General features: G+C 57.1%; 2 protein-coding genes across 3 annotated transcripts in view; one reads left to right on the plus strand and one right to left on the minus strand.

Annotated features, from left to right (window-relative positions):
• Positions 1-312: 312 nt before the first annotated feature.
• Positions 313-10105, plus strand: LOC311156681 (prosaposin-like; the record flags this gene model as incomplete). Its single annotated transcript, XM_084210851.1, has 14 exons — positions 313-373; positions 3347-3471; positions 4083-4157; positions 4244-4369; positions 4567-4752; positions 5615-5758; positions 6901-6957; positions 7269-7376; positions 8491-8577; positions 8669-8852; positions 8923-9092; positions 9171-9251; positions 9382-9489; positions 9575-10105. 14 exons carry the CDS (start codon positions 313-315, stop codon positions 9608-9610), a joined length of 1548 nt encoding a protein of 515 aa, XP_084066977.1. The 3' UTR covers positions 9611-10105.
• An 862-nt stretch (positions 10106-10967) lies between these two features.
• Positions 10968-20016, minus strand: part of CDH23 (cadherin related 23) — a gene marked incomplete at its 5' end in the record, with an annotated part of 186514 nt that continues 177465 nt past the window's right edge. The window contains 19 exons of one of the 2 annotated variants that reach the window (XM_084210353.1): positions 10968-11577; positions 12498-12611; positions 12783-12905; positions 12988-13117; positions 13477-13537; positions 13816-13856; positions 14155-14234; positions 14404-14524; positions 14609-14706; positions 14965-15221; positions 15338-15499; positions 15624-15887; positions 16040-16169; positions 16354-16464; positions 16755-16949; positions 17905-18116; positions 18737-18914; positions 19333-19452; positions 19608-19745. In XM_084210353.1, coding sequence (XP_084066479.1) covers positions 11251-11577; positions 12498-12611; positions 12783-12905; positions 12988-13117; positions 13477-13537; positions 13816-13856; positions 14155-14234; positions 14404-14524; positions 14609-14706; positions 14965-15221; positions 15338-15499; positions 15624-15887; positions 16040-16169; positions 16354-16464; positions 16755-16949; positions 17905-18116; positions 18737-18914; positions 19333-19452; positions 19608-19745 — 2862 coding nt within the window. In that variant the 3' untranslated portion in view covers positions 10968-11250. The remainder of the gene's footprint in view (positions 11578-12497; positions 12612-12782; positions 12906-12987; positions 13118-13476; positions 13538-13815; positions 13857-14154; positions 14235-14403; positions 14525-14608; positions 14707-14964; positions 15222-15337; positions 15500-15623; positions 15888-16039; positions 16170-16353; positions 16465-16754; positions 16950-17904; positions 18117-18736; positions 18915-19332; positions 19453-19607; positions 19746-20016) is intronic. The other variant, XM_084210354.1, reaches the window with a different exon arrangement.

Here is a 20016-nt window from a genome sequence, read left to right on the forward strand (position 1 = left end):
TCAAAGGTGGAGAAACAATATAAAAGTGTCATTCAAAGGTGCTGTCACGTGGCTCTGGGGCAGTTCTCCCTGTGTGTGCCCACCCTCTGCAGCCAGGTTAGCACTGAGCAGCTGCTTCTCACCTCCTGGGAGTACCTGCCTGCCTCTGGTCCCTCCCTGGTGATGATTTTATAATCAAGGCATAAAGTGAGGGGTGTGGTAATTGCCCTGCGTAGGTGTGGATTCTCACTGCTTCTCCCAGCCCATCCAAGATTCCTTAGTCTGGGAGCAGCAGAGGAGAGGAACGAGCCACTGAGGACTCTTAGGAACGGCATGGAGAACAAATGGACTGGCTTGGTGCTGATCATTTCTGTGTGCCTGGGCTCCTACCAAGGTAAGGCCAGGCCTGGAGGTAGGTAGGATGTGGACAGCCCAGAAAACCCTGCTGAATCCCAAAACTGTTCCCAGCTTTGGTGTCTAAGCTCCATAATGTGCTTCCTCTGGTGTTGGAGTTGGGCACAGGAGAGATAGGGAAGGTGGCACTGCTGTCTGTGCTACCCACCTGGAGTTGAGAGTTGGAACTTCTGCCTTTGAAGGTGATCTCAGGGCAAAAGGGGTTTGTTCCCTCCCTTCTCTGGGATTCAGGCACAGCTGGTGCTGTGCTGGGGTGTGGAAAGAGGGAAGCTGTGATGGAGTGGGGGAGAGGGGCTGCTCTCTCCTGCCCTTGGTTTGGGGCCTGACTGCTGCTGTGTGAGCTGGGAGAAGCCACTTGGCTGTCACAGCAGTGTGACCATGGAGCTGCCTTTGTCCTGAGGGTCCTCCTAGGAGATGCAGGAGGCAGGAAGTTGGCTCTGCTGTGGCTGGCTGAGCTCTGGGAGGGGTGATGGGGTGATATTCCCTACTCACCTCAGGAACCCTCCCAGCGTCAGTGCTTGGTTATCTGTGAGCGAATCCTCCTGCAGGCGAATCTGCTGCTCTCCCTTGGTCACCCATCCCCAGGAACCAAGCAGGGGAAGGCCTGCTCCCAGCCCCTGCTCCTTGCTCCAGGGCAGATTGCTGCTTCCTGGGGAAGTCTCCCCCGGAATTAGATGAGCTCTGCTGTGGCAAGCAATCCCCCCCGTGTTTTAGAGCTAAGAGCCCCCCGTGCACCCCAGTTACCCCAGGCTTGGGGCTTGTGACGTGTCCAGGTTTTGTGGGTGCACACACATGACCCGGGCTGGGGTGGGGGGGAACGTGTCTGGGTGTTCCAGCCAGCAACAGGCAGAGCAGGAAAGTTCACCTGTGCTCGGCACGTCCGAGCCCTGCGGTGCCGCCAGCCCCGGGAGCCGGCGGGGCTCGGCCGCACGGCGCGGGGGTTGCCGCGGCACCGGCGACCCTGCGAGCCTCGGAGAGAAAGGTTTGGGAGCTGGGAAAAGTGTATTTATGGTTCTTGCTGTAACAGGGGTGTGCACCGGGCCGGGAATTGGGGCGCTGGGGCCCACGCTGCCACCCCCAGGGTTTACATCACAACCGGCTCGCCAGGCTCTGCCGGCTCGGCTGGGGCGCTGCGGGGCTCCGAGGAATGCCAGCACAGCCCTTGCCACAGCTGGAGCTCGGGGCTGGATCCCCCCTGAGCAAAGCCCACCCCATCCCCTGGGGCTGGCAGACAGCAATAGGGCAGTTGTGGCTGGCCTGGAACCGCAGCGGCACGGGAGCATCCCTGCCTTGCTCCTTTGTCCAAAACGGCATCATTTGATAACCCTGCTCCCTGCGTGCCTGAGGTGGCTCCAGCAGGGCTTTGAGACGTGTAGGAGAGCTCACGGGACACCAGTTGCCCCAGTTGCGTGCCCCGTGGCAGTGGTTTCCACCTGGGGAAGCTCCCCCTGTCTCAGCTGCTGGGTGTTATGATTAGTCCTAATTACCTTCTGGCCCAGAACTTGCTGCTTGATTTTCAGCTTGAGCAGGATTGAGGAGTAAGTGCTGAGGATCTCTGAGAGACAGGAAAGTGCAGGACAAACCACCCGTGTCTTTTAGACCCTCCCGACCCCACCACGGCGTCCGGGCTCCAACGCAGCTCTGTGAGAGATGCTGCGGGACCAGCTCAGAAAAAAACCCGTGGGGTTGTTGTGTCTCCCGCCTCCTCGGTTTTGGTGCTGCCCCTTAATGCCTCCGCTGACTTGCCATTCCTGTTTGCCCTGATGCTGGGGCCAGGCTTGAGGAACATAAATATATCCCTCTCCGCTGATGGGGCGAGCGCGGCACGGCGCAGCTGGGAAGGTGTGTGGGATGCCTGGGAACCCGGGGGGACTCGCCCTGCCCCCGGGCCCGCCTGCCCCAGCGCTGCTGGCAGCCCGATGGGGAAACCGGGGCTGAAACAGCACCCGGCACTCGCCAGCGCTTCTGGGGGCAGGAGGGAATGGGCAGGGGGGCTTGGACCCCTCTCCCCGCAATCCCCAACCCCAGGGACTTTCCAGGGTGGCCCTGGGCACCTCATGCCAAAATCCAGCACGCAGGGAAAGCGGCTTTTGGGGAGAAACCCGATAAGGGCAGGGCTGGGTGGAAGGAGCAGTTTCTGCTTTTGACTTTATTCCTGCTGTGCGAAATCACGGACAGGGTTCAGGGATAAAAGCTGGATGCAAATGCTCGGAGAGGGGAGGGTGCTTTGCTCAGAAACGCCTCTTGACTAAAGCTCTGCAGCACGGTCTGTCTGTCTGTCCCTCTGCTCGGGTGCTGCCCCCAAATTCCCGGAGCAGCTCCCGGCCTAAGCAAGGCGGCGAAGGGCTTGGCTTGTGCCTTCTCGCCGCCTCCTCCCCAGCCGCATCCTGGGTGGGCACAGTTCCCGGTGCAAACAAACACTTGCCCCATCCGAGGTGAGTCCTGACACACCAAGGTGACAATTAAAGCGCGGCTCTTGCGCCACGCCACCGCGCTGCCGGGGCGGGCCATGCCGGGCATTTACAGCCAGCAGAAAATGCTGTCGTGGCGAGGAAATAAAACCAAAAAAAACCCCACCAAAAGTGGGGTTGCTCAATCGTCGCCGGGAGCCGTGGCGTGATTATCCGGCTGCCGTGCGGGGCTGAGCGCCGGCGCCTCGGGTTTGCCCGTTTTGCAAGATTTATTGCTGCTTTTATCAGCAGCCGCCTCCGCAGCGCGTCAGAGGGTGCTGAGAGGCTGAGGACGAGCCCCAAATTCCCTTTGCTTCTGACCCTGTGACGGACATCCCATTGGAAAAGCTGTCAGCTTGGCACAACCGACCTTAAAAAATCATTTCTAAATGAAACACCCCCTCCACGACTTTGGGATTGAGGTGGAATCAGAGCAGGAGGGTGATGAGCATCACTCGTTTGGGGTGCCTCGAGGGCTGACAGTGTCCTCTCCCCTCCCACAGCCGGGGCCAGCCCCCTCCACGAGTGCAGCGAGCGGCCGGAGGACTGGTGCCGGGACGCGGCCACCGCGGCCAAGTGCGGGGCGCTGGAGCTCTGCCGGCTCACGGCCTGGGACCGGGCGCTGGGGGTAACCGAGCGGGGGACAGGGAGAGCGGGGGGGATGCGGGAGAGGTGCCCATCTGCCCCAGGCACGGAGATGGCGGGAGAATCCCCGGCTGCCCATCCCAGCATCCCGCATCCGAGTCTGTAGCAGGGCTGGGATGGCCCCGACGGGGGAGGGAATGATGCATCTGACTGCATGGATATCAGAAGGCTAATTAATCACTTTATTTTACTATTTTATTCTATACATCTGAATCTGCCAAGCACTCAACCCTGCACACACTCGTGACAGTAAATCTTGTGACAGTCCCAACAGAAACACACACTCTTGGCCCTGACATGCCAAGGAAACAATCTCCATGTTGCATTCTACTTTTGCGCCAACACGGGCACAGCAAATGATAAGAATTGTGTTTTCACTTCCTCTGATGTTCAGAGAATGTGAAATCCAGAAATATTCTTGGGAGGAATTGTGCCTTTCTTTACCCTGTGAACAGAAATGTGGCTACACGTGTCTGCAGAGCAAATGGCAGAAGTCAGTGGGTGCCCTGGGGTGGATTTGGGGTGGAGGATTGGGAACTGGGGAGGGTCTGGGTGTTGTGACAGCATCCCAGCATGTCCCTTCTCTCGCAGCAGAAGGGGATCCCCTGTCACCTGTGCCAGGTGGCAGTCTCTGTGGTGGGCAAGATCCTGCAGGACAACCGCACCGAGGTGGGTCTCAGTGGGAAGGGGGAGTGGGGCTGGTGCTCCTCCCCACCAACCCCACTGAGGGCCTGAGCTCTCTCTCTGTCACCCAGGAGAAGCTGAGGCTGTTCTTGGATAAGAAATGCCAGTACCTGCCCTTCCAGGATTGGTCTGTCAAGTGCAAGAGGATGGTGGACACGGGCATCCTCGTCCTTGTCCAGCTGGGCAAGCAAGTGCTGGTGAGGCAGGGGGAGCCCCAGGTTTGGGTTTTTCCACAGCTTGGGATGTCCTGGGGGCTTGCAGAGCAAAGGATGCTCCTGGAGCCTGGGACAAACCATCTGAAGGACAAGATGGAGAGGGAACTGACCCAGGGTGGGCTGGGTGTGCTGGAGGAGGTGCAGCCTCAAGCCCCCACCCCACCCCTGTGCTCCCCCAGTCAGAACCCAAGGTGGTGTGTGGGACCATCAGGTTGTGCCAGCCCCGGGACAGAGCCACGGGGACCTTGAAGTACCAGCAGCCACCACCAGCTGCCACCCAGGACTTTGCTGACCTCATTGCCCCCTTCATGGCCAACGTGCCCCTCCTGCTCCATCCCCAGGATCTGCCTCACGGCGAGGCTCAGGTACCGTGGCGCGTGGTGCTGCTCATGGAGCATGGAATGGTTTGGGTGGGAAGGGACAGGGAACGTGTCCAGGCTGCTCCAAGCCCCATCCAAGCTGGCCTTGGACACTTCCAGGAATGGTGCAGCCACAGCTTCCCTGTGCCAGCATCTTGATGCTGCTCAGGGGTGAGAATCCCCCTATAAGTATCACCTACTCAACAACAATTAGAGAAAGCCCCTAAAATTTCTGCGGAGCTGAAATGACTTCTGGCTGGCAGTGCTGCCAGTTTTGGGGGGATATTTCAGGATGAAGGAGGGAAATGAAAGATGCTGGTCAGAGTGCAGCCAATGTTTAAATCCCAGCCCTGCAAATCCAGGCTGGGAGTGGGGGGATTGGTTTTATTTCACGGGGTACAGTAATAGTTGCCTCCTGGAGCCAGGTCTGATAAGCACTTGGAGATCTATTTCACACCCAAGATAGCTCAGCTACCTTTGGAGGCATAAAATCAGCAGGATGGCTTTTGTGGGAGTGATGGAAACAAAAAGGTTTTAATAAAAGGCAAAATAACAAGCTCCTTACAGAGAAATACTGATTTAGGTGTAAGAGGTTCTTGCTCCTGGTAAAACACCTCACAAAAGCCATTGGTTTCTTAGTTCTGTTCTTTTGCTAGTAAATTGCTCAGGTGGGACTTTTTGGCTGGCCATCCTTCAGTTTGAGGTGAAGTCCCCCAGGTCCTATGAGATGTCTTTTCACCTGATTGAGGAGAGAAACTTCTGGGCTTATTTCCTTTTTGAGGGGACAAAGGACACTTGAGTCACTCTGTCAGCAGAGTGGCACATCCCTGCAGGGTACCAAGGTGTCCCTGCCCTTGTCACCCCACAGGAGATGGAGGAGGCGTGCGGGGACTGCCTGCAGCTGGTGAGGGCTGTGCAGCAGGCGCTGGGGACCAACGCTGCCTTCAGCTGGGCAATGCTGGGCCACGCCAAGAGGGTCTGCGAGACCCTGCCAGCCCAGCTGGCGCTGCAGGTGAGCGGGGAAAAAAAGATTTTTTTCTTGGAAAAAAAAGGTTTTTATTCTGTATGTTATATATATATATAGTTATATATATATATAGTTATATATATAGTTAATGCAGTTAATAACTTAAAGCCATGATTTATTAAGAATATATAAAAATATATCTTATTTATTAAGAATATACAAAGAATATATGTTGCTATATATATAATATTCTAGTATATATAAGAATAGTCTTATATATATAAGAAGATATATAAATATAGAAATATATATAAAATATATGAAGTTTATATATTTTTATATATAAACAATTAAGAATTTTATAAAAATATATATTCTTTATTATGAAGAGAGAAAGAATATATATTCCTATACATATATAATATTCTAATATATATAAGAATATTCTAAGATATATAAGAATATTCTAATATATATAAGAATATATATAAAAATGTAGAAATATATATAACATATATAAAGTTTATATATGTTATATATATAAACTTAATTAAGAATTTATAAAAGTATATATTCTTTATTATGAATAGATAAAGAATATATATTCCTATATATAATAATCTTATATATAAGAATACATACACACATATATAATAATCTTATATATAAGAATACATACACACATATATTATATTCTTATATATAAGAATACATATACACATATATAATATTCTTATATATAAGAATACATATACATATACATATACATATACATATACATATACATATACATATACATATACATATACATAGAATGTATAAACTTTATTAAGAATATATACACTTTATTAAGAACATATGAAGAACATGCAGAATAAACCCCTTTTTTCTCCTTGCACCCTGATCACGTGTGTCTGCCACGTCCGCCCTAACCTTAGCCCTGTCCAGGCTCCCTGGGACACTCCGGGGATGGATGGGCCGCCCTCTCCCCCGGGATGCCGGGTGTCCCGCTCTCCCCGGGATGCCGGCTGTCCCGCTGTCCCCGGGATGCCGGCTGTCCCGCTTTCCCCCGGGATGCCGGCTGTCCCGCTGTCCCCCGGGATGCCGCGTGTCCCGCTGTCCCCCGGGATGCCGGCTGTCCCGGTCCCCCCCGGGCCGTGCGCTGACGCTGTGCCTCCCTCCCGCAGTGCGAGCGCTCCCTGGCCGAGTACACGGACGCGGCTGTCCGCCTGCTGCGCTACCTGGTAAGAGCCTGAGGGCTCCCCGCACTGCCCGGGGTCGCTAGGTACCAGTGACCATCAGCGCCAAACCATCTCTTTTTTTTTGTTGTTAAACTCCCTGCCTAATATTCCTACAAAATATTAATTATTTTCCCCCCCGCTCCTCTGCGCCTTGCGACTGCTGCAATTATATCTTGTTTTCATTTTTTTTCCTTGCCATTTTCTGGCCCCTCCACCGGTAGCAGGCTGAGGTAAGTGAGACCCACGCCCCGATGTGCTGAAATTCCCCTCCCAGGGGCCAAAGCCCGCCTCATGTGGGATGTGTCTGCCCCCAGGAGCCCACGGAGCTGTGCGGCCACCTGGGGCTCTGCGCCTCCAACTCGGCGCTGCCGCTCCACACGCTGCTCACGGAGAGGGTGATGCAGGTCCTGAGCATGCTGGGGGTGAGTGGGACCCCCTCAATTCTGCCTTGTGCTCCTTGAGATCCAAACGCTCTAAAGGGAGATCCTCAATGTGTGTTTTATTTCCTCAAGCACCTCCGCTTATCCGAGGTGGTGGGGGATGCCTTATGTGGGGGATGCCTTAATTGGGGAATGCTTTCCTTGGGGGATGCTTTCCTTGGGGGATGACTTAATTGGGGAATGCCTTACTTGGGGGATGCCTTAATTGGGGGATGCCTTACTTGGGGGATGCTTTCCTTGGGGGATGCCTTAATTGGGGAATGCCTTACGTGAGGGATGCTTTACTTGGGATTTGCCTTTCTTGGGGAATGCCTTACTTGGGGAATGCCTTACGTGGGGGATGCCTTAATTGGGGAATGCCTTACTTGGGGAATGCCTTACTTGGGGGATGCCTTAATTGGGGGATGCCTTACTTGGGAGATGCTTTCCTTGGGGGATGCCTTACCTGGGGGATGCCTTACTTGGGGGATGCCCTATGTGGGGAATGCCTTAATTGGGGAATGCCTTACTTGGGGATGCCTTACTTGGGGATGCTTTACTTGGGGGATGCCTTAATTGGGGAATGCCTTACTTGGGGGATACCTTACTTGGGGGATGCTTTCCTTGGAGAATGCTTTACTTGGGATTTGCCTTAGTTGGGGAATGCCTTAGTTGGGGAATGCCTTAGTTGGGGAATGCCTTACGTGGGGGATGCCTTAATTGGGGAATGCCTTACTTGGGGAATGCCTTACTTGGGAGATGCTTTCCTTGGGGGATGCCTCAATTGGGGAATGCCTTACGTGAGGGATGCTTTACTCAGGATTTGCCTTACTTGGGGAATGCTTTACTTGGGGGATGCCTTAATTAGGGAATGCCTTACCTGGGGGATGCCTTCCTTGAGGAATGCCCTACATGGGGAATGCCTTACTTGGGGGATGCTTTCCTTGGGGAATGCCCTACATGAGGAATGCCTTACTTGAGGGATGCCTTTCTTAGGGAATGCCTTCCTTGGGGAATGCCTTACATGGGGAATTCCTTACGCGGGGGATGATGGTGGGACAGGATGAGGGTGCCTCTGGGGGGGCTCGGCATGCATCCCCCCCTCTTGTCCCCACAGGACAGGGTGGGGAGCACTCCGCTGTGTGACGTGTGCCAGTTCACCGTGAAGACAGTGGAGAGCCTGCTGGAGAACAACGAGACAGAGGTGAGCCCCGCCCCTGCGGCCGGGGGGCTGGCACAGGGGGCCGAGGGGCACCAAGGAGCCGCGGTTCCCCTCTGCTGCCTTGTGCCGGCAGGAGCAGCTGGTGAACGACCTCGAGAAGGTGTGCTACATGCTGCCCCACGGCGTCATCGGGCAGTGCAAGGACTTCGTCAACTCCTACGGCAAGGCCGTGGTGATCATGCTGCTGCAGGCCACCGACCCCGCGGCCGTGTGCGCGCTGATGCGCTGCTGCCCCCGCCGCGGGGACCCCCGGCCCGGTGAGCTGGCACCCCGAGCCCGGGCGGCGGGGCGTGCCCTCCGCCGGGCGCTGACCGCCGTGTCCTCCAGGGGCCGAATCCCTGGAGCAGCTGGCGGTGAGCGCCGGCGCCTTCTGCAACGTCTGCCAGATCGTCATCACCTACCTGGACAACGAGCTGCTCAAGAACGAGACGCTGGAGGAGCTGGGCGAGGTGCTGGAGAAGGGCTGTGCCATGCTGCCCATGCCGCTGACCAGCAAGGTGAGCTGAGGGGGCAGCACCGAGCCGGCAAAGCCACCCCTGACCCCTGTGCCGGGCTCAGCCCTCTCTCCCTCCCAGTGCCAGGCGCTGGTGCTGCAGTACGAGCCGGCGGCCGTGCGGCTCTTCGTGCAGATGATGGACCCCACCTTCGTCTGCACTGTGAGTGTCCTCACCTCTGAGGTGGCCAAGATGGGCCTCCTTTGTTCCAGCCTGCGGGCTGGGAGAGGGTCAGAGGCTCCTCGTGGTGGTTTTCTTGCTCTCCCTCCCACCCTTTTCCTTCGCGATGCAGAAAATCAGAGCCTGTGACTCGGGCAAGGAGGATCTCCTGGGCTCGGCCCCCTGCGCCTGGGGCCCGCAGTACTGGTGCAAGAACATGGCCACGGCGGTGGAGTGCAGCGTAAGTGACAGCTGTGTCCCCTCGCCGGGGCTGGCCGGGTGCCGGCGGTGCCTGCGTGCCAGCGCCATGCCCGTCCCTCCCGCAGGCCGTCACACACTGCCGGCGCCACGTGTGGAACTAGGAGCCATCTCCCCGGCTGGCTGGACTTGCTCTGCCGTTCGGCTGGGGATCCTGGCTCCCTTCCCCGGGACGTGCCCGCACTCACAGACGGCAAGGGCAGGAGCCAACCCGCCTCGCCGCGCCGGCGGGGCTGCGGGGAACCCCGGCGGCCCCGGCCGCTTCCTCTCCCACTCCTGGGGCTTGGATTTCCGAATCAGGTTAAGGGACTCGTTGATATTTTCAGCACTAGGGATTCAGCCTTGACGTCTCTCAGGGTGACTGCAAAATCCCTAACCTCTATTCCCACCTCTATCTCCGTCCCCGATCCCTTCTCCACCTCTCCATCCCACCCTGAACCCCTCGTACGGCCCGGATCCTGCAATGTGGATCTGCCCCCGTGGGCCGGGCTGGGTTCTGCTGCCCAAACGCTGGCTCCCCCCACTGCCGGCTGGCGGCAGCCTCACCTGAACACGAAATGAATGAGTTTGGGCGCCAGGATTTCCTCTGACACCCCCATCCCTGCTGGGGGCCCCGTGCTGCCCCAGGGTGAGGCAGTGGGGGGCTGGCTCATCCCTCCCCACCGTGTCGGGGGGATGCCTGCAGTGCCTGCTCCTGGGCGTGCGTGGGAGCATCCCACCACAAATAAACTCTTCCCGTGAGCCTGGCTGGTCGTGTCCTTCCTCCTCGTGCTGGGGGCTGCAATGGGACTGTGAGCAAGCATTTAATGCTTGCCCCAAAATCCAAGGTGCAGCAACACCCAGGGTGGGATCTCGTGAAGATGATGGATGGAGGGGTGAGTTAAAGGAGGGTCTTCTCTTCCAAAGGGGGTTTGGGCCTGAGGGATGTGGGCAGGAAGGACGACAGACAGGTTACCCAAAGCCATAGACAGTGTATTTCTGAGCCCCGTAACAGACCGTGCCCGAAACTCTCCACAAGGTTACGACTGGAAACAAGCCCCCGAAACAAACAAACCCAAATGCAAGAGAGAAGGGGAAAGAAAAGGGCAACAAAAGACACGCACGAGCACTCGACATCCAGAAGCCCCAGTTAGCCTCTCTCTTTTTTTGACATTGCAACAAGTTTTGGTAAAGCCAGCAAAATGGAGGAATGTCTTTGGGTTGGGTTTTTTTTTTTCTTTTTAAATTTTTTGGGTCTTTCCTTACTGGAAAGGTGACAATGCCAAAAGGATTTGGTCTCTCCCCACGCTTCCCTGGCCCTCCCCATGCTCGTGGTCGAGGTGTGACAGCTGCCTGTCCCCAGCCTGTGCCCGGGGATGCTGTGGCAGCACATCATCTGCATCCTCACTGCACCTTTCCCCCCCGTCCAGTCTGGACTCATCAGATTCATTTCCCTTTTTTTTTTTTTTTTTTTTAGAAAAAAAACCTTTTTTTTTTTTTTAATAAGAAAAATAAAAAAAATTTAATGGTTTCATGGATAAATGACAGGCGAGTAAAAGCATTCCGGTCCTGAGAGCCCTCTGCCGGGGCCAAGCTCTCCAAGGCTGCCGGAGCGATCTGCACCGGCTAGCCCGGACTCCTGCAGGGGAAGAGGGGGCCAAGCACCGGGCTCGGGCTGCCCCCGGCCCCCACCACGGCCCCCCTGCTCTGTGCTTCATCCCCGGCTTGCCTAGAGGAGCAGCAGCAGCAGCGGCAGCCCCGCTCGTCATAACTCGGTGATCTCCAGAGGGCTCTCCATGATCACCTCCCGCATCTTGTGCAGGGGCGTCGACTTGGCCGACTCGGTGCGGGCGTTGTGGTCGCTGTAGCCCCCGCAGTCGGCGGTCAGAGTCTCCAGCGAGCGACCCAGCACCTTCTGGTCGTCCTCGGGCAGGCTGTTGAGGTCGGAGGCGAGCAGGGTGCCCGTGCTGCCGTGCACCACGTGGATGCCGTCCGGACCCTTCAGCTCCACCGGCTGCTTGTGCCGGAAGCGCAGGCTGCCCTGGCTGGGGCTGCGCTCCTCCTCCTCGTCCTCCAGCTCCTTCTGGATCAGCTGCAAGAGAGCCGTGGAGGAGGCAGGGAATCACCACAGCAGCTCCTGGCTTCCCTGACTCCTGCAGGGCTGGAGTCCAGCCAGAGGGAAGGGCCCTCCTCTTCTGAAGCACCCTCAAGAGCGTGGAGATGAGGATCACCAGGAGATGACTTCCAGATGGATCCCTCCATCCTTGGGCAGATGCCCCAGCTCAGGCACCCACTGCCAGCTGGGTGGTGTGTCCTGCAGCTGTCCCCAGAGTGGCCAAGGAGGAGTTTGGAGCCAGCTTGGAATTTGGGGTTGTATGAGGGTGGAGGGGCAGGAGGCAGACAGGGAAAGAAGATGAAGGAAGGCTGGATGGGGCTGAAGGGGAATAAGGGCATGGATAGATGGAGGGCAGAAGGGCTGAAAGGCATCTCACATCCCACTGCTGTCCTGTGCTCTCTTTGCCCTTCGTTTGCACCCCCATGAAGGGTAGGAGGCCACAGGAAGATTTCCTTCCCCCTCTACCAGCCCTTCTGCACCAACACTCTCCACCCCAACAGTTTTGCCTGAAAAACCTTTTTGTTTTTGAGGCAAAAACCAGAGAAGCAGAAGGAAGGGAAGATGATCCCCCACAGCTTTGGCCAGCCTTGGCAGGAATGGGAGCTGATGCACAGAGCCCAATCTGCAAAGAGGGGCGTCCTCTCCCGGGGTCAAGAGAGACCACGGCAGAAGGTGCTGTGTGCTGATCAGAGGAAACACAAGGAGTCACGGTGGGGAACCAGCAGCCTGGAAAACCAGTGGAAATCCAATATCTGGCTTGCTTTGACCAAGCAGAGAGTGAGGGCACCACTGGCTGACAGGGACCATGGCCACAGGGAGTGGCCACAGCCAGGGAGACACACTGCATCCCAGAGGGCACGGCAAGCACGTCCCCAGAGCCGAGCACACCCCTCTACCTCCGAGACCGAGGAGCGGTCCCCCTGACTGGCGGTGGCCTTATGCACCATCCGCTGGGCAAAGAGCTTTTTCAGGCGCATGTAATCATCCAGCACCACCTTCAGGAGAGTGCCCTGGGCGGAGGGGGAGAGACCGGGGGTTATCCGGGGGAGGCGGCTTGCTCGGAGGGAGGCTGGCCTCATCCCAGCGCTTTTTTGGAGCGACACCACCCTCCGGCGCTGCGAAGCTGGAAGGTGACAGGAGACTCCTCGGCGCAGCACGCCTGCCCTCAGCTCAGCACTCACCTTGATGGGTCCCTCCCGCATGATCTGCCCCAGCTTGGCAATGTTGTCGTACTCCTGGATGGCCGCCCGCAGGTAGCGGTCATCCTCGGGCTTGGCGGCGGAGGGCTCCCTGCCGAAGGTGCCCTGCGGGAGGAGACGGCGGCTCAGGAGCTGCCGGGGGTGGCAGCGGCGGGGACAGAAGTGTCCCGGCGGGGCCGTGTCTCACGTGGGTGCGGGCAGGGCTGTTCCAGAGGTCGGTGATCTCGCTCAGGTTCTCCGGCAGGTCGTCCTCGTGCTCCGCCTGCGCCGCCAGCTCCATGTTCCTGCAGAAGGGGTCCAGCCACACCGGGTTGGCCCTGCCCGGGGGGAGGAACGGCCATCAGGGCAGGCAGAGAGCGGCATTATCCCTAACCCCATCCAGAGCCTGACGCTGAGGCCGCACTTCCTCCTCCTGCCCTGTGCGGGTATGAATTTGGCTGCTCCGGATCCAGATGCGTGTCACACCCTGCCCAATATCTCTGCTTCCCCCAAACCTGGCCAGGATTGGCAGAGATGGAGTCACAGAAGAAAGAATACTAATTTTTAGCTCAGAAAGCCTTCAGAGCGAGCATGTGTCCCAGGATTAGTAATGCACATCACGTCTCCACCTCCTGGCTCCGAAACACAGGCATCCCTCTCTTGGGAGCAGCCTCCAGCCCCAGGAGGTGGCACTCACCCATCAAAGGAGTACTTGTTGGTGTTTGGCATGTCCATGATGTCCATGAAACCTCTGTTCCCTGCAAAAGGCAGGGATGAGAGTTACAGGGCAGCAAACCACGGGGTGGCACTTCTTTATCAGGGAGGGATAAAGAGCAACCAAAAAGGCAGTGAGAGACATGGTGGGGTGGGGCAGGTGACACAGAGCTTGATGCTGAGAAAACCCTCCTGCCATCACACCTTGCTGGGCAGGATCACCTCTGATATACACACCCCAGGATACCCCCCATGTCTCCCTGTGACCCCCTCCATGCACCCCACCCTCCCATGCAGCTGGGACATCCCAAGCACTGCTCACCAGTGGAGCCAGCCACGATGGCTTTCAGTTTCCTTTTGTGCCTGCAAAAGAAACACAGCCAGTTGGGGAAGAAAATAAGGAAGATGCCGGAAAGGAGAAGGACACATAGATTTGCAATAACCCTTCATACAGGGGGTCCATTAAATAATAAATATTAAATAAGGCTGGGGAGCTTTGAGGGGAGATGTACTAATACCATCAGTATTAAAACCATGCATTTTGGAGGAAGCTGATGCTCTCCTTTGCTTGCTGGCATTTCCAGGGCCAGGAGAAGCCACGCTGGTCCCCCAGGTCTAAGGGGACACTGCAGGGGCTGGGCAGAGCCCAGAAGTTACTCACACTGTCCGGTAGTACCAGTTCATGAGGATGAAGAGCATGGCAGCCAGGAAGAGCAGCACGGCCAGCACGATGATTGCCATCTAGGAGAGACAGAGGCATGGGGGGAACCTCCAGCATGCAGCCAGCACCTGCTGGTGGCCCCAGGTTATAGGGGTGTAACATCTCTCCAGCACTGAGCAGTCCCCATGGGAAGGGACACCACCCCCAGAGGGCTGTGAGCAGCTCCTCCAGCCCCAGCTGGACCCTCACCTGCAGAGCCGAGAGGTCATCCGGTGCCCGGGCAGTGATGGCAGGCTGCACATCCAGCACGTTGTAGTTCCTGAAGAGATTCCTCAGCTGCTCCTTGTTCTCATCTATCATCTGAATAACCCTGGGAAGAGAAGGGTTGCTTGGGCACCTTGACATTAATCAGGGTGCCCGGGGAGCGGGCTGGGTGGGGGGCCGGGGGATGTACCGCTCCACGTCCAGGATGCGGTTGGTCTCTCTGTTCACCACGTGGATCAGCAGCTCCGTCTGGGCAAAGTTCACCCGGCCTTTCTTGTCAACGTGGAACTGGGGAGAGACAGAAAGGTCTGCAGGGTGGGGCAGGAGTCTCCTCCTGAGCACGCCTCGAGACGTGCTCGCATGGCAGGAGACCCTCAAGCATCAGTCTGGACCCCTTCAGTACACCCCAACCTGGAGTGTATCCGTCACCTTCAGAGCCCAGGGGTGTTTGTGACTATCCAGGCAAGACTCCCTCAAAGGAGACCTCCCAAACAGCGTGTGGAAGGTCATCTACCCCCCAAAGCAAGCTCCAAGGTGGGTGGTTACCTGCACGTCGTCCGTGTTGACGATGGCGCCCGTGATGTTGGAGAGCAGGCTGATGAACTCCTCCTCGAACTGCCTGACCTTGTCAGGGATCTCATTGATGATGATCTTGACCCGCTGGTCGTCCCGCAGGATGTAAATCCCCACAATGGCCGTGTCGTTGTGCCCCACCAGGTCAGAGGCCATGATGTCCACCACAAAGTAGCCGGGGTTGTAGGCCGTGAAGAGGTCAAAGGTTCGCAGGATGCCATCAAGAGTTCCTGCGGAATGGATGGTGACAAGCCCGGGATCAGTGACCCCAGCCATGGGGACATCTTTGGCCACAGGGATGTCTCTGCCCAAGGGCCCATGCTCCTGCAGCAGGCTGGGCACCCACCAATGCTGAAGATGTTGGCCACCTCCTCGGAGTCATTGGAGTGCTGCTTGATGTAGCGGATGCCCAGGATGTTGTACAGGACCAGGCTGTTATTGCCCACGTCGGCGTCCACCGCGAGCACTCTGATCAGCTCCGACCCCACCTTGGCATCGGTGGCAACCCCTTTGAGGGAGAGATGGGAAAGGGACCTGGGGCCAGGCTGGCTCTCGCTGCCCCTTTACCCTGCTGGATTTTCCTGGCAGTATCTCTGGCTCCAGGTGGCCCCCCAGCCCCTGGCACCTCTTACCCGCCGTGTACTCCGACTTGGTGAACTGGGGGGACTGGTCATTGATGTCATCCAGGAAGATCCGCACCTCCTGCAGGGTCAGGTCCTCGCTGAGGTCCCAGAGCTGGGCTCTGGCTGCCTGCTGGCCCTGGGGAGGAGCCCAGTTCCTCTGGCTGGATGCTTTGACGATGATGGAGTGGTATGGCTCCTTCTCCCGGTCCAGGTCTCGCAGGACCTTCAGCTTCCCTTCTCGGCTCAGCTGGAAGTTGCTCTCCTGGTTCCCAGCTGGGTGCAGGGAGGCATCCCCAGTCAGTCCTCTTTGGGCTTGGCACTTCCAAAATGCCACCTTGCCCGTTGAGCAGGGCAGGGAGGCAGCAAGGAGAGGATGGAAATCCTGGGTGAGGGGTGTGTGGGGGACACAGAGCTGCCACACCCACCTGCTATGAAGTAGTAGACGATGGCGTTGGAGCCCTCATCCGCGTCCACCGCACCGGTGACGTTGCCCACCACGGTGCCTGGCCGTGAGTGCTCGGGGACAGAGAGTGCCTGGTACTGGGGACTATCCTTCTGCCAGAGACCCCAGGGAAAGGAACATCATGAGCACTGGGGTTGCTTTAAACAAAAGTGAACAAATCCCAGGGTGCTCCCCACCATGGTGACGCCCAGGTGTGCACACCATCACACGTGCTCGCTGGCATCCCCTGCATCCCCTGCATCCCCTGCATCCCACCCTTTCACCCTGGTGCCTTACAGGCGGCCTGAGGAAGATGGGTTCATTGTCATCGATGTCATCAAGTGCTACTTGGAGGGGCTGCATGGTCTCGTAGGGTGGCTGGCCCTGGTCTGAGGCCACGATGATCAGCTGGGGAGAGAGGCAAAAGGGCTGTCCTGGGCAAAACCACACGGGCTGGGAGACATCACTGAGGCAGGGACAGAGAGGACAGCTGGATGCTGGAGAATTTTGGGGGCATTTAACAGGGAATTGGGTGCTGGCCCACCAAGATGCAAGCCCTCTAAGGCGCCTGATAACCATCCAGTTCCTGCTAAGGTGGGATACATCCACAACCGTGTCAGCTGATGCCATCCCCACCACACCACGCGCATCCCACCGGCCCCGGGGCGCACCCACAGCCCCAAGCCTGGCTGGCTCACGTTGTACACTGCCTGCTTCTCACGGTCCAGCCGCATGGCCGTCTGGATCAGCCCGCTGACCGAGTCGATGCTGAAATACTCCCAGTCCTTGTTGCCTGCCCCTGTCTTCAGCAGGTTGTAGAGCACCACGCCGTTGAGACCCTCGTCTTTGTCCGTGGCATAGACCTCGTAGACGTTGGATCGCAGGGGGATCTCCTGCTTGCACACACACAGCCTGTCACCGTGGCATTTTCTGAAAAGTCCTCTTTGCCCAGGGTTTTCTCCTGGGAAGCTGAGAGGCCTCAGACAAGAGTGAGAACAATAATTATTGCTTGGGAATGTGGTCTGGAGATCGTTTACCAACAGGTGCACCTTTGGTTGGTACCATGTGAATTGCTTTTTATTAATGACCAATCACCATCAGCTGTGTCGGACTCTGAGGAGTCAGTCACAAGCTTTCATTATCATTCTTATAAAGCCTTCTGATGTATCCTTTCTCTTTCTTTAGTACAGTTTTAGTATAGCATTCTTTTAATATAATATAATAAAATAATAAATCAGCCTTCTGAGAACATGGACTCAAATTCTCATCTCTCACCTCATCCTGGGGACCCCACAACACCACAACAGCCCTTCAGCCTTGGCACTGCATGCAAACCCCCTGCTCCCCCTGCCCCTCCAGACCTCCTTGGTGCAAAATCCCTTGGTCTGGACATCAGCAAGTTCCCACCACCCGAAACACAACAGGGGGCTGGCAACATGGAGCCATGATCCCCTCTGGACTGGCTGAGGCAGTGTCTGGGTGGCTGGGGACTGGCTGAGACACGCACTGGGGACTGGCTGAGTCAAGCCTGGCTTCCCAGAAAGGAGAAGCATCTCAAGCGTCAGCATTTCCAGCCCATGTTTATAAACGGGGTCCGCACGCACCGACTGTTTACCAATTCTGAGCGCTGCTGGGGTTTCTCTTCCCCAAATCTGCCCCATCCCCCTGCTCACACGTATGGAGAGAGGCTGTTTTGGAACGTCCACCCCCACGACCCAAACCCTCGCTAAATCAAGGCCTGGTTGCATCCCCAGTGCAGATGGAGCTGGGATATTGCTGTTAGAGACAGGAGTGCCCCTGAACACGCTCCCAACACGCCACCACCCTGCTCCCTCCGGCGGGATTTACCTCCTTGATGTGCAGGATGGTGCCGTTGGGCGGGCGCACGAAGACGGGGCGGTTGTCGTTGATGTCGATGACCTCGATGTGGAGCAGGGTGGTCCCCCACAGAGGGGGCTGCCCCTTGTCCGTGGCCACCACAGTCAGGTTGAACCTCTCGTAGGACTGCAGGCGCCGCCGGGATGTGACCAGCCCGGAGTCTTTATTGATGTTGAAAGCCTCTGGGGACAGAGAAAAACCCCACATCTCTGCCTCAGGGTGCTTTGCACCAGATAAATTATGACTAGAAATGAGTATAACCAGCAGGCCGGGGTGTGGGTGGTCTCAGGGCTTTCGGAGCATGCCAGCCCATTGCCACATCCTTGTCTCTGGGACCTCCTCCCTGGTCAGCCCTGTCTGTGCTTCACTCCTTCTCAGGCTGGGACAGTAGAGCTTTTGCCTGATTTCTGCAATTTCTCAGCGTGCAGATATCTTGGATTTCAGGCACTATCACTATCCACCCACATCTCTTTGCCCTTCAAAGCCTTCACCTGAAGCAGGCAGTGAGTCTGCTCCAAAACTCGCTGGGTGTAACACACTGGGTGCAACAGAAAGTCCTGCTGGGGTGGGGAAGTCAAGAGCATAAGCCAAGGCTGGGCTGCAGGACGAAGGCATGCAAAACCCTAACATCCCACACCACGAGGAACTGGAAACTGCAGAGAAATGGAGAAAGCTCCCGCTTTCAGTATCGCTCCCAGGAGTCCAAAGCAGCCACAGGAGATGGGGTTAGACTTGGTGCCTATGACTCCTTCCTCCTCCCAACCCTCCTCCCTGGGGAAGAGCCCCCTGCCCCAGCACGCACCCGCTCCAGGACCCTCGATGCTGTAGGTCACCACGCCGTTGTCCCCTTCGTCCAGGTCGGTGGCACTCATGGTGATCACCGACGTCCCCGCCGGCTCGTTCTCGTAGACGCTGGTGCTGAACTGGCTCTTGCTGAACTGGGGCCTGACATCGTTGATGTCCAGCACTGTGATCAGCACCTTTGGCAAAGCACAGCCAGCTGGGTGATGCGAGGCTGGGGAGGGCTGGGCAGCCCCTGGGGCCGTACCCCTGCTGTGACCTGCAGCTCTGCTGCTGGAGAGAGGTGCCCTTCCTGCTATTTGTTTCACTCCACCAGCTGAATTCCTGCCTCCAACAATGGGGGCTGCCGTGGCTGGGGCAGCCATTCATGCCACAGCACTTGCAGACAATGGTGTCACCCTCCCCTGCCCCTCCTGCTGACATGCTGTCCCCGCAGCACAAAGTGCCCTGCGCCATCCACCCCGCAGCTCCTGGCGTCACACGCTCTTCCTTCTGCCTAATTCCCCCCAGCCCAGCCCCTGGGGAGGAAAGGTGGAGCTTTAACACCTTCTTGCTGGTGACAGCACCCAAGGGGTGATGGGAGGAGGAGAGCCCTACCTGCACAGAGTTCTCCCTGCGGTTACTGGAGACATCCCCAGGGTTGTCCCTGGCCACGGCCGTCAGCGTGTAGTGATCCTTCTTTTCCCGGTCCAGGGCTGACAGGATGTAGATGTCACCCTGCAGCACACAGAGACCTTCAGGTGGACCTCGTCTGGCAGAGCTGGTACTCAAGAAGGGGCAGAAGGTGAGGTGTGGGAGCAAGGCACAAGCTGGGACCACTTCAGCCTCCCCTCCCTTCCCCTGCTCTGTTCCAGCCTCAGCTGGCTCCTTACCGTGTTGGGATTTATCCCAAACTTGCCCTCTCCATCGCTCAGGCTGTACTGGATGAGAGCGAACTGCCCGGAATCCGCATCGGTGGCCGTGACGCTCAGGATGACCGTACCCAAGGGCACGTCCTCAAAGACAGCTTTCTGCAACAGAGGCAGCAGGCAGGACTGGCTCAGCCTGGGCTGTCTCAGCGGGCAGTGACCGAGGGCACAGCTGGCACAGCTGGCACCCAGCACTGGGCACAGCCAGACACCCAACAAGGGGCTGGCACAAAGCGCGAAGCGCGTGCTGGGGTTGGCCACCTTCTCCAAAGGGCTCAAGCACAGGCAGAGGGAAAAGAAGGCATCCCTGGAGGGCCCCCAGCTCTGTGCCTGTCCTCAGGGGGCAGGCAGGGCCCAGCCCCACACACAGTTT

Source organism: Fringilla coelebs (assembly GCF_963513975.1).
Source record: "Fringilla coelebs genome assembly, chromosome: 8".
NCBI classification, from domain to species: Eukaryota; Metazoa; Chordata; class Aves; order Passeriformes; family Fringillidae; genus Fringilla; species Fringilla coelebs.